Raw genomic sequence first — 13,250 nt, 5'->3', positions numbered from 1 at the left:
TGTCCTGAGATGATGCTATAAAAGACACTATGGAGTTTTAGCTTGAAATTATCTCAAGCAACTCTTTTAATCCTGGGGGTATGTGTGTATGTGTGTGTATATATATATATATATGTGACGTAAATACATATATATGACTTAATCTGTGTGGTTTAAACTGGTTTTCTTATAATATACTAGTCTCAGAAAACAGTGAAGACTCAGGAAGTTAGTGGAAGCAGATTAGTAGACTTTGCAACAAAATCCACTGCCAGCCATGAGAGTTAAATATAGATGTACGATCCCTTCCTTATTTTGGAGTAGGATATTATAGGAGTCCATATGCTTAACCTACTCATCAAATTTAAGAAAAGGTCACTTTTAGGGCCACCTGCATGGCTAAGTCAGATAAAAGTCTCACTTCAACTCAGGTCATGATCTCAGGGTCCTGGGATCAGCTCGGAATTGGCCTTCCCACTCCCTCTCCCTCTGCCCCTTCCCCATTCCTGCTTGATCTCTCTCTCAAATAAATAAATAAAATCTTAGAAGAAAAAAACTTAGGAAAAGGTCACCTTTATTATTTTTTTAAAGATTTTATTAGAGAGAGAGAGAGAGAGCACTAGAGAGAGCTCAGGGGGTCAGGGAAGAGGGAGAAGCAGGCTCTCTGCGAAGCAGGGAGCCCGATGTGGGATTCAGTCTTAGGACACATGGATCATGACCCGAGCCTAAGGCAGATGCTTCACCAACTAGCCACCCAGGTGCCCAGAGAAGGTCACTTTTAAAAAGTGATCAAATACTTGAATAAAAAGTGTTATTTCTGATTTCTGTTTCAGTTCTTAACACTGAAACAAAAAACCTACTTTCACCAAGCATCTCTAACATTTTATCATTTTTGTGCAAAATAGAAATGGAAAACATGGGAAATAGGTAAGCTATTTGGGAAAAGAAATCTAAAAATGGAGAAAGGAAAGTTGTATGCGTTATGTAATTATTGTTTGTTATGTATGGTATATATCATATTTATAACTTCATGTATATACTATAAATATGAAGTATAGTGCCATTGCCTAAGTTATTCATTTTATTTAATATAAGAAAGACAATCTAATAAATTTAGTTTTCTTAAAATGTGAAGACTTAGGGAGAAATCAGAGGAAATATTCTTCAGAGTTTTTTTTTTTAATCCCTGAAAAGTTTTTTTTTTTTTTTTTTGGAGGTGGGGAATGACCTGGAAAACTTGTTTGTTTGCTTTTCCTTAGACACTAGCCTTCATGTGCTTAAGCTCATTGAAATGAATTGCTCATGTAAGAGCTTCTTCCTTTTTATAAGTGCTTCTTTTTTAATGATAATCCTGAGCTCGTGGAAAATGAGAATAAATAATAATTGTCAATCTGAGAGCTTTGGAGTCTCATGACTCTCAGATTCAATGATTTGACCAAGGGAAGAGAAAGATGTGGGCTGCCAGTCCTCTGGTGGAGCACTCCAAATATGGGCTCAAGCTACATGTCACCTCAGGGTTCAGCAGTTATCACAGTGAAGTAACACAAGACTTCACAATCACGATCCACACTTTGAGAACCCTTCAGTGCAACCTGGGAATCACCTAATACTTCATTTGGATTGAATTAACTGTTTTGCCTATTCTTTATAAACTTTCCCTTGGATTCCATTCAGAGAACTTTCCTGAATCTCCTCTCTTTGCACAGGTGGAAAATTCTGGTGATCCCTGGCTCAGAGGTAGAAATTCACAGAATATATCATATTTTGAGTCTATTTACCTGGTCATGGCAACAACGTCAACTGTTGGCTTTGGAGATGTGGTAGCCAAGACATCCCTAGGACGGACCTTCATCATGTTTTTCACTCTGGGGAGTTTGGTGAAGAATATTTTTAATATCTTTACTAACCAAAACCATGTAGTTAATGGTGAGAAATAAAACAATAAAGGTTTGAGAGTGAATGTTGCATTATTCAGAGCAGGTGTCAGATGAAATGGAAAGATATTTAGAGCCCATATTTTCCAAACTGCACCCCATGGGAGTGCATGACATAATTGCTTGATGGACAAAGATGAGGATGGCAGACGAAGGAGAGCAGACTTTCCCTATTACCCAAAACACTAAATTGAGCAACCTTAATCTTTGGCCATCAGACTAAAGTCTTTCTTCCAAAGAGGAAGAAGGGCATTTGAGATTTGATTTGAAGAAAATTCTGTTCTTTCCAGACCAAATGAGTAAGCTCTCTCTGAACTAACATTCTATTTCAGATATGTGAATATCTGTACTTGGTTCAGGTGTGTGTCTTAGACAAAGGAAACCTCCTTTTCTTTCAGTGACTTTAATTTCAATCCCTTAAAAACCATTAACAGAATTCTCTACTCCACCTTGCTGATACTCCTCTGTCCATATTGCTACATCCCTCATTTCATTCATTTTTCCTGAATCCCTTTCTGTCCCACATGCTTTATTTTTTTTCTAAGGCCTCAAGAAGTACCAACTCAAAGAATCAGAAAGGCAGGTAGATGTGACTAGGTAGGCAGGAAGTTTGCCTTATTGCTTGTCCTTGCTTTCATCATTTCGAATGCTACAAAGCATTTTATTCTATTTAAGCAAATCCGTAGGTTGAAGTAAGGAAGAAAAATCGTCTGCCTTTTAAAAACAGTTCATAGCCATACCCCTCCTAAATAAGAGAAAGTTTTAGGTACCTTCTCTCTCCTTTATAATCTCTGAAGTTTGGACTACCCTTAGAAATAAAGACACCTAAGATTTTATTTGCTGGTTATTTTAGGTCCTATTTGCGAATTATGTCCCTGAAATGGTGGAACTTTTTGCTAACAAGAGGAAATACACCAATGCCTATGAAGTAGTCAAAGGGAAGAAGTAAGTATAGCTTTCAAGTATAACTTCTACAGTTTGAGAAATCCTATTAGTCACATATCCCTTTGTAAACATCTATTGCCTGGCCTAGGTGATTATCTTGGCAAGGTCCTTCATTTAGCCAAGAGGTTTGTGCTAAAATTAAATACCACTGCGTATAGATGCTTAGCCCATAGTAAATCAACTAAAATGACAGATAATGTTGTCATTTCCTGTCAAGTATTGATTATAGCAACATTTCTACATTCCCCTATCACTAACTCTTCTCTTACATCTATTACTAATTGTCCTATTCATTTCGATCATATGGTCAACTTATGGCTAACCTCACATAATGGCTCAAATTAAAGCCGCAGTTCACATTTAAAATAATGACTTCAGTTCTATTGTCTTGGCCTGTATTTCTCTCTACCATATGGGGGCTTGTTCACAGGCAGAGCTTTGCTAGGGGGAAGAACAATTTCCACAGTTTCTACAACACTTCGTAGATCAACTGTTTTGTCCATGTCACAGCCACCTGTTCCAGAAGGGAAACAGAGCTGGAGTTGTTTTTCTAACCTATTTCTCTGTGATGTGTTACTTCAGTTTCCATTATGGTTTTCACATCTAAGAAGGAGAGAATGGATTGGAGATCTTTAATTCGAAGGGGTTCTTTTTTTATTTAGTCTCCATCTGCTGTAGAGGAAATAGGTGCAGTGAAGAGAAACTCTCTTGGAGTGGTCTCACCACAATTGGACGAAAACCAAGATTGATCTAGGAGTCTGAAGGGGAAAGTAAAAACTAGTAATGATGATGATGATGATGATGATGATGAAATGAGTCAAAAACAAATATTGAAAACAGTGAAATGAACTAGATAAGCCAAAGTCTAATCCAATTTATTGCAGGAAAGGGATGCGAAACACACGCCAAAATAGCCCAAAAAGTCTGGAAAATTTAAGGTTAAGTTAGGCCAAAGGTACACTTTTGGTTTCCTTAAACGAGTAATAGAGGGAAAAATAGCTTCTTTAAATGCATGAAACCCAAGGAAAAGAATAGCTATTTCTCATTGTAAAAGTTACATGCATAGATTTTTGCACCTGTCCTAGATGTCTCTCCATTGGACTCACTTTTTTGTAGGAACTAGCTAATTTTTGATGTGGAAGAGAAACCACAATAATCTAGAATGAACTGCCACCTCTACCATACTGTTTGACTATGAGAAAATCAGTGAACCATGCCGAGCCTCTGTTGTTCCTTTGAAAAAAGACTAAATCAGCTAATCAGGAAACAAGTGGAAAAAAAATCAAGTGAAATAACACATGTACAGTACATTATAAGTTATAATAACTATGAAAAACATAGTGATTATGATAGTTATTATTGTGTTCCTGGAAAGCTATGTGTAATTCAAATGTTTGGATTCATACCCAATGTGGGATGAGTTGGGAATACAGCAATCTGAGGTTTCTTCTCCTTATTGGAGATGCAATCTTCGGTGTTTCTGTTTTTAAAATCTGGGTAATTCAAATACCAGATTGACTTAAAACTAAGTTTAAGCAAATTGTCCATCTCTAAATCTTGACAGCAAAGATATTTCTGTTCCTCAGATAATCCATCTCACATAGTCTTGCTCCCTAGGTTCATCGTGGTCTGTGGAAACATTACAGTTGACAGTGTGACTGCCTTCCTGAGGAATTTTCTCCGCCGTAGGGCAGGAGAAATCAACATCGAGATTGTTTTTCTGGGAGAGTAAGTGTATCCGTATGGTTCATGAACTCTAAATTAATCCTTGAAATATATGTGCATTTTTAATGGGAAAAAAATGACCCTTGCAGTATTCAAAGAAAAATTAAGAAAGAATAATGAGGAAAAAGAAAAGAAAAGGCAATCTTAAAAATCAGAGTTAATCTCAGAGAATATTTTAAAATATATCTTGCCTGGCATTTTTCTGTGTATGTCCTAACATTGTTTGAAAGATTTCCTGTCGTTTAGGAAAGTATTCCATATTTATTATTATTATTACATATGACCATCATTCTGTACACAAGTCTGCTGCACTTTACAATTATTATTCTGCTAGTTCTCAGAATTGAAAGTGTCAGTTCAAACCGATGCAGAGAGGACTGTTTTTGGTGATGTTTTTATTTTATGCAGCTTACATTTCCACAAGTAGAGTGCAGGTCAACTCTTTTGTGAAACATTGAAAAATGCATACTTAATACAAAAAGATTTTTAAGTAGGCAAAAAGGTTTTCTCGTTTTATTTTACAATTTGATTCATAGTGAGATTAAACGATTTTTATGTTTCGATGGTTTCCTTTTTGCTTTCCCTTCCTACAATTTTGTTTCCTAATGAGACTGAATAGGTTTTGTATGTTTTGACCATTTTCTTTTCCTTTTTTGATGAAGTAACTTGTCTTTTCATTTCTATCTCCTTCCCTATGAGGAAGATCATCTGTTGCTTCACTGAGTTCTAAGCAGTCTTAATGTATTTTGATATTAGCCTTTCTGTGTCATGTGTTGTAAATATTTTTCTCTTTGCCTTTGTGTGCGTGTGTGTGCACATGTGCTTTTATTTTCATACAGAGCGTTGGATTTACATGCACTATAATCCATCGACTTTCATTTTGGCATCTAGCTTTTCTGGCATTTTTTGGTCTCTCTGTTTTAGAATCAAGCAAATATTCTTCTGGCATTTTTATGTTTTCTTACTGAGCTATTTTATATTTAAGCTCTCTGGAATTGATTTTGTGTAAAGTGTACTGAACTAGCTTCTCCATTTTGTCCAAAAATCTCATCAGTCATCCACACTTTGCTAAATATGTCAGACATATTCAAAATGACATTTTGCTCTTACACAGCATTGTATACGGGATCACTTCAGCTTCACACATCTTATAGTTAATACTTTGTACTTTTTAGATTAAGGCATGCAGAGTCCACCGTCCACTATCACTTCGGGCTCTCATATATGAGATAACCAGTAAGCATTATAAACTCCAACATGGTGCTATTGATGGACAGCCAACAGTTCTGTTTCACTATCATTGCCTTCCTGTCTTCTCAGTAATTGTCATATTACTTGAATCCTTATATTAAAAAAATAATAAAAAAGTGCTAAAATTGTGATAAGGGACTAATAATTATAATCCACTTGAGACAAAAAGAATATCATTAGATGTATTTGCTTGCTGCATTTCCATGGACTAATGTAGGTTATTACAGGTACTTGTCAAGAGAATGAATGAAATTTTTAAAATGATATAAAATTCATCTAGAATTTTACCAATTACCTATAATTTCTGATGACTCTATTGTCATCAGAACTTATACCCTCTGCCAGACATTCTCTGTGGCTCTGTATTCACAAGATAATTGCTTACTGGATATTTCCATCCCAGTGTATCAAAGGCCCTCAGATTAAACATTTTCAAAAGTAAACTCAGGATCTTATGTCCCTCTCTCCAGCTAACAAGGCAAAAAAAAAAAAAAATTTATATATATATATATATATATATATATGCGTGTGTGTGTGTATACATATATAGGAAGGAAATATGTATTATACATATATATAAAGGAAGGAAAGAAAACAGCATTTTTCTTTCTCAGTAAATGGGATGTTATCGGTGCAGTTCCTTAAAACAGAAAATGAAACACTGTGTTTGCCACTCCTTTCCCTCAAACCCTGTGTACACTTTCATCAAAATCATCAATTTTGTCTCCTTAATAAATACTAATTCTGTTTCTACCTCTTCATCTCCACCGTCACAACCCTATTCAAAATTAATATTTTGTCTCTCCTTAGTTTCTAGGAAGGCCACTTTATTTATGCTTTTTTCTCAGAAACTCTTCTTCTACTGTTATATGATCAGTTTATTCTTATGCTTCAGCACTTAGAGAGTCCCCCCACCCCCAATTCAAGCCATCTGAATTAATGTCTTCTAATCTTTCTTTCTCACCACTCCATTATATTTCCTTTAAAACAATGATCATGATCTGCAATTTTGGAAGATTTTTTTCTAACACAACTATAAGCATTTCCTTCCCCTACTGTATATTCATAGTGCTCCTCTAGATAAGAGGCGCAGTCTCTTCCACTTCGCTTTGAGTCTGGCCTACCTTATGACTTGATTTGATAAATTGAATGCCACACGCGACAGAGGTGACACTTTGCTGGTTTCAGGCCTAAACTTTAATAGGATTGGTAGTTTCAAATTTCACTGTCTTGAAAACCTGTATCATCATGTAAAGAGTCAGAGTAGCTTGCTTTGGTGGGGAGAAGGCCCAGCCAACCCTCAGCTGCTCTAGTCACATAAGAGACAACAGTCGTGCAGGTAAAATTATTTTGGACATTCCAGCTCTCAGTCAAGCTCCGTGATGAATGTACCCTAGTGAATGGCCACAGTCATCACAGTATGGAACAGAAGAATTACCTTGCTGAGACCAACCAACCCACAAAATCTTGAGAAATATTATACTATTGTTGTTTTAGATCAGTAAGTTCTAGAATGGTTTATTTTGTGGAGAGATGATTGATATAAAATGTGGTCCTGGAAGTGGGCTGCTATCACAACAAAAGCCAAAATGTGGCTTTCTCCTTGGAATGGGTGGTAGGCAGAGGCTAGATGGGTTGCCTGGAGACTGTTATTAGAGGCTGGAAAAACAGTGAGAAAAACTGCCATTGGGTACAGAAAGAACAGCACAATTTTGGTAACAATGTCACCCCAAATAACATGATAGATAGGAAATACACTAAGTAAGACTGTGAAGATGGCTAAGAAAATTTCCTGAAAGAATGTTAGGTGCTATTTGCTCTAAGTATAATCATGTATAATGAGATATGGTAAGAAAATGGAGGTAAAAAGTAACTCTTTAGGGGCGCCTGGGTGGCTCAGTGGGTTAAAGCCTCTGCCTTTCGCTCAGGTCATGATCTCAGAGTCCTGGGATCGAGCGGGGAGCCTGCTTCCTCCTCTCTCTCTCTCTGCCTGCCTCTCTGCCTACTTGTGATCTCTGTCTGTCAAATGTATAAATAAAATCTTAAAAAAAAAAAAAAAAAGTAACTCTTTAGTCTTCAAGCAGAACTTACACAAAATATAGAAGACTCCAAATAGTCTCTCCAGCTGGCCCCAAATTGCCAGTGGTAAATGACCTCTGGGGTCATTTACCTCTGGGGTCAAATCCAGGGTGCTATAAAATATGACCTCAAGTCAAACAGTAGGAACTAATCAAGGATGCAGCTCAGCTGTAAGATCCTTTGTTAAGACCTCAGAAAAATGTAAGGTAGTGACTTGTAGATGGTCCTCTTAGGCAGGCAAAGGGCTTCTAAGAAGCTAAAGGACATTTTTCCCAGAATTCTGACTTTCTCAAAGTAGAGATCTGTCTCCAAATGAATCCTAAGGATATGAGTTTGGGGGCATGAACTGAATAACATTTATAGAAACTCATCAGTGCTTTAAAGAAAATTTTTACTGTCAGCTTGGAGTAAAAGGGACAGAGAAACTTCACAATGGAAGCAAATGCCTCTTGGTAGGAATTAGGCTGAGAAAGCTACTCAGGAACAAACATGGCCATTTATTTGGAAAACAGAAGATGACTCATAGGGTCAGAGGGCAGAGATAAGAACTGAGAAAAACAATGGATTGGCTCCTGAGAGAAGAACTGGGCCCTAATCAAAAACATGTTCTGCCTCTGAGTCAGGGAGCATGATAATATGTGCTCAGGTAGATTTCAGAGTTTCAGTGGACCAGTGATTTCTGTGTGCCGTCCATTACCATCCCAGTGTCTTTCGTTTGGGAATGTCTGCTGCAGTTTTCCTGCCTGGTCATGGTGTTCTGGGTGTTGAGCTGGAGACGACTTGTCTATCCAGGTCACGGGTCATCAGATGAGAAAGAGGTGTACCAGAGGAGCCCTATCCACATCTAGACTTGATGTAGATGACAAGATCCAAGACTTTAAGCTGAGGCTTTAAAGAGACGAAATTTTGGGTAGAGAAAGTGAGAATATTTTGTATAGGGGAAGGATGTGAATCCTTGTGGTAGATTGTTTTTAGAAGATGGCTACCAGGATTCCTCCCAATTGTTGACACATAGTCTACTCTTCCAACAAAAGTAGTCTGTTCTCCCTTCTGTTGAAATTAGACAACCTTTTGATTCATTTTAACCAATAAAATCCACATGAGTGATTGGGCCAGTTATGGGCTCAGCCCTTAAGAGGCCTGACAGCTTCTGCTTCCAGTCTCTGGGAGTACTGAAGCACTATGGAAGAAGTTCACCTGCTCTGATGGAGAGGAGGTCCATCCAGGTGCCAGCTCCTCCAGCTAGCCCAGTTGAGGCTATAGATATATAGGTGATGTTACCTTGGATGTTCTAACCCACTAACACTCTCAGCTAAGTGCAGGCATAGGAGTGACTCCAGCAAAACTACATGGAGGAGAAAAATCATCCAGCTGAGCCAAATCAAATCAAAAATTTCAAGAAATAACAATTTGTTATTTCTAGCCAGGAAGATCTTGAAAAATTTTAAGTGAATATAGGTAAAAACTTTTTTAAAAAAGCAACAAACTGTTGCTTTTCTTTCTTTGATTTCTTGTTATTAAAAAAGAAAATCCAAGATGTTATGATAAAAATTGTCATAAAACTAAAATACTAATTTATATTCCTGTGTATCAGGATACTTAGTGTCATATAACAAAAACTACTTATGGTTAAATTAAGCAGAAAGAAGTGTATAAATAGATATTAGACAGCTCTTAAAACTTCCAGAAGAGCCAGATAACTAGGCTTAGAGAATATATAGCATAAAAGCGTAATATTGTGACATTTATTTTGTGTATTTATATTTCTAAGTAGTTGATATTTTCTAGTATTATTAGAAATACTGTCTTGTTAGTTAATTTTTCTAGTTGTTTGCTTTTGGTATAAAACACAGTATTGACTTTTGTATATTAACCTTCTGTCTATCCATATTGCTAAATTTCTCCATTACTTAAATATTTTTTTTTATAGTGTGTTAGGGGATTCTATGTAAATAATAGTTTCAAATAAAGACAGTTATTTCCTCCTTTCTAATCTGTGTACTCTTTATTTTCTTACTGTACTTGATAAGACATCAAATGTAATAACAAAAAAAGTGGCAATTATATCTTTTCTTTCTCATTTCAAAGAAAACTCTTCTAACATTTTGTCATTAAGGACATCCTTTTTATTTAAAAAAAAAAATATTCCTGCATCTGGGTGCCTGAGTGGCTCAGTGGATTAAGCTTCTGCTTTCACCTCTGGTCATGATCTCAGGGTCCTGGGATTGAGCCCTGCATCTGGTTCTCTGCTCAGCAGGGAGCCTGCTTCCCCCTCTCTCTCTGCCTGTCTCTCTGCCTACTTGTGATCTCTCTGTCAAATAAATAAATATAATCTTTAAAGATTAAAAAAAAAAATTCCTGCATCTGAGATGACTCTGTATTTTTACTTTTAATTTTTTAATGTGGTAAATTACATTAGTAGTTTTGGAGTTAGGGTTAGTTTGGCTTTGTAGTATTAGCTAGAGACTATTACCTCTTTTTAATGTCTTTGAAAGACATTGTATAAAAAAGTGAGATAATTTGTTGCTTGAAAGTGTAGTAGAAGATTCCGTAAGACCATTTAGAACTGGTGGATTTAAATTTTTGTTTGGTGTCTGTGTGTGTTTTGTTTTGAGAGATTTTAAATTATGGCTTCAATTTCTTTAATAGTCATAGGACTATATGGACTTTATGTTTCCTCTAGAGTGAGTTCTGATAAGATATATTTTTAGTAATATGTTTTGTTGAATCTCAAAAGCTGTGACACTTGGTTATCTGTTATATTCTTTCATTCTTATTTTTATCTCTACTTACCCTGCAAGTATTTTATCTTCTTCATTCGATGTAATGAATTCAATTTCCCGTATTTTTGTCTTTTTTCTTTCCCCATTGATTTTACTACATCTTTGCCTATTGTATTAGTTTCTTATTGTTTGTTTTTTTCAAAGACCCAGCTTTTGGTTTTATTGGTCTTCTTTATTTCAAAATTTATTTTCTATTTCATTTTTTGCACTCCTATTTTTATTGTCTCTTTCCTTCTTATTTCTGTGGGTTTATTCCAAAATTAATGTCCAAAGCTATAAACAACTTCTAAAGCATTGCATTTGTTGTATCCAAAGGCTCAGCTGTTTAGTGTCTGCAACATGATTTATTTGTAAGAATTTTATAACTTCCATTATAATTGCTTCTTAGCCCATGTCACTTTTAGCAGTCTATTTTTTTTAAGAAATTGAGATTTTTTTTTGTTATTAACTTCTAACTTAAAGTGTATTGTGATCAGAGATCATAATATATATGACAACTATTTTTTGTAGTGTGTTGAGGCTTTCCCTATTGGTCAAGTAATTTATCAGTTTGATAAATATTCGTGTGCTCTCAAAAAAAAATTAGAAGAGTATTCACTAAGAATATTCACTATACTAAGGTACAGAAACAACCTAACTTAAGTGTCAATTGATGGATGAATATATTAAAAAAATAGACACACACAGCACAGACGTGTATGTACATATATACGCACATATACATATGAATACATGTGTATATGCATACATATAGAATGGAATATTATTTAGCCTTTAAAAAGGAATTACTGTTATTTATGACAACATGGATGAACCTGGAGGGCATTATGATAAGTGAAATAAACCAGACAAAGAAACATAAATACTGTGTGCTATCACTTATATCTGGAATTTAAAAAAAAAGTCAAACTCATAAAAGCAGAAAGTAGAAAGGTGGTTGCCTAAAGCTGGGATGCAGGGGAGGGGTACATAGACAAGGGTTGGTAAAAGGGTACAAACTTCTAGTTTTAAGATGAATAACTTCTGAGGCTCTCCTGAAAAAAAAGATAATCATGTGAAGTGATCGATGTATAAATTAAGTTAATGGGAAGAAGCTTTTCATAATATATACACATATCAAATTATCACATGATACATTTTATATATCTCTCAATTTTAATTTTACCTAAATAAAAGGGGAGAAAAGGACTTAGAAACATCAAATTTGACAATTTTTTTTTCTGTTCAGTCAATCAATTGAGAGCAATGTGTTGAAATCTCTTATTACTGTGATAATTCATCAATTTATCTCTCTAGTTTTGTTAACTTTTTCTTTATATATTTAGAAGCTATTTCATGAAATTCATCATTGTTTTAAAATACCATGTCTTTTCAAATAATTGAAATGTTTTTATTTTATCATCCTTATTAGTAATTCCTTTTTTAAAATTTTTGGACATCAACCTGATTTGCACTTTATCATATCTTGGTGATTGATGGGTCTGAGCTTTAGGCCCATGCCTAGAATAAGGCTAGTGTGGATAAGGATGGGAGGATCCTAGAGGAGATTGAGTTCTATTAAAGACACTAAATAAATACAACAATCTCTACACCAAATTCAGGCATCTTTTTACATCTTTGGTACCACATTCTTTGCCCAGGGTCCCTCCTTCCTTGGAATTAGAAACTATATTTAAGTGCAACATGGCCTATACAACTTTTGTTTCTGGATCTGCACTAAAGTGGGATGATCTGAGGCGGGTTGCGGTAAGAACTAGTTCTCTTTCTTCTTCTAGTTTCCCTAAGCTGCAACAATTAAGATGATAAGATGCATTGCTCTTTCAAAAATATTACTCTAGATGCTTTAATTGGAGGAAAATAAGACTTCCTCAATTTTAAAAACTGATCATAAAAGAAATGTAATAATTGATCTCTAAATCCTCCTTGATGAATACCAAGCAGAACTCATTGTTTACCTATACTTACATTTATTTATTTTACTAAATTCTCTATTTATCTAATGCAGTTTTATTTTATCAGTCTAAGAAATCCAAAAAAGTTATGGATAGCAAAAGTGTTTTTAATTTTACCATCCAAGTAAGATTGTTACCAGATGACAGATTTCCCAGCTTTTTCTAAACACACTGATACGCCTTCTCATAGGAGAAACATGAAGGAAAATAGCAGAAATCCCATTAAGGCTGGGAAGAAAAATAATGAGCTAAGTCCAGACATCTAGACAGCTCTCAATTAAGATCAAAGCCAGCTTCCCCCATGTTTTAGGTTTCACAGAATCATACCAAGGGCTGCAGTTTTTAGAATCAAAGATCCATAGAGTTAACATAAAGAACTGAAATAGAAAATGACAGTCTCAGAATAAGCTTTCTCTTTCCCACAAGTTGATATTACAAGAGCCACATCAATAATTTTCTAAACCCTTAAGGTTCAGAATCCACAAGTATGGAATGCTTACTTTAGGCCAAGCATTCTTCCAGTTCCCCCATTCTTTGCTCTCCTGAAAGTCACATAAATATACAGGAAGTTGTTTAAAATCTTGGTTTTGGACAATGGGAGA

The 13,250-nt window shown here is 35.4% G+C and overlaps 1 protein-coding gene across 1 annotated transcript in view; it reads left to right on the top strand.

Moving 5' to 3' along the window:
- KCNU1 (potassium calcium-activated channel subfamily U member 1) overlaps nucleotides 1-13,250 on the top strand; it is a 158,461-nt gene that overhangs the window by 29,252 nt on the left and 115,959 nt on the right. Inside the window, exons 8-11 of the mRNA XM_045997611.1 lie at nucleotides 1,686-1,856; nucleotides 2,767-2,858; nucleotides 4,476-4,586; nucleotides 12,337-12,442. Of these exons, the coding sequence (XP_045853567.1) occupies nucleotides 1,686-1,856; nucleotides 2,767-2,858; nucleotides 4,476-4,586; nucleotides 12,337-12,442 (480 nt within the window). The remainder of the gene's footprint in view (nucleotides 1-1,685; nucleotides 1,857-2,766; nucleotides 2,859-4,475; nucleotides 4,587-12,336; nucleotides 12,443-13,250) is intronic.

Source organism: Meles meles, chromosome 2, assembly GCF_922984935.1.
Source record: "Meles meles chromosome 2, mMelMel3.1 paternal haplotype, whole genome shotgun sequence".
Taxonomy (NCBI): Eukaryota; Metazoa; Chordata; class Mammalia; order Carnivora; family Mustelidae; genus Meles; species Meles meles.
This window is presented reverse-complemented; position numbering and strand designations above follow the sequence as displayed.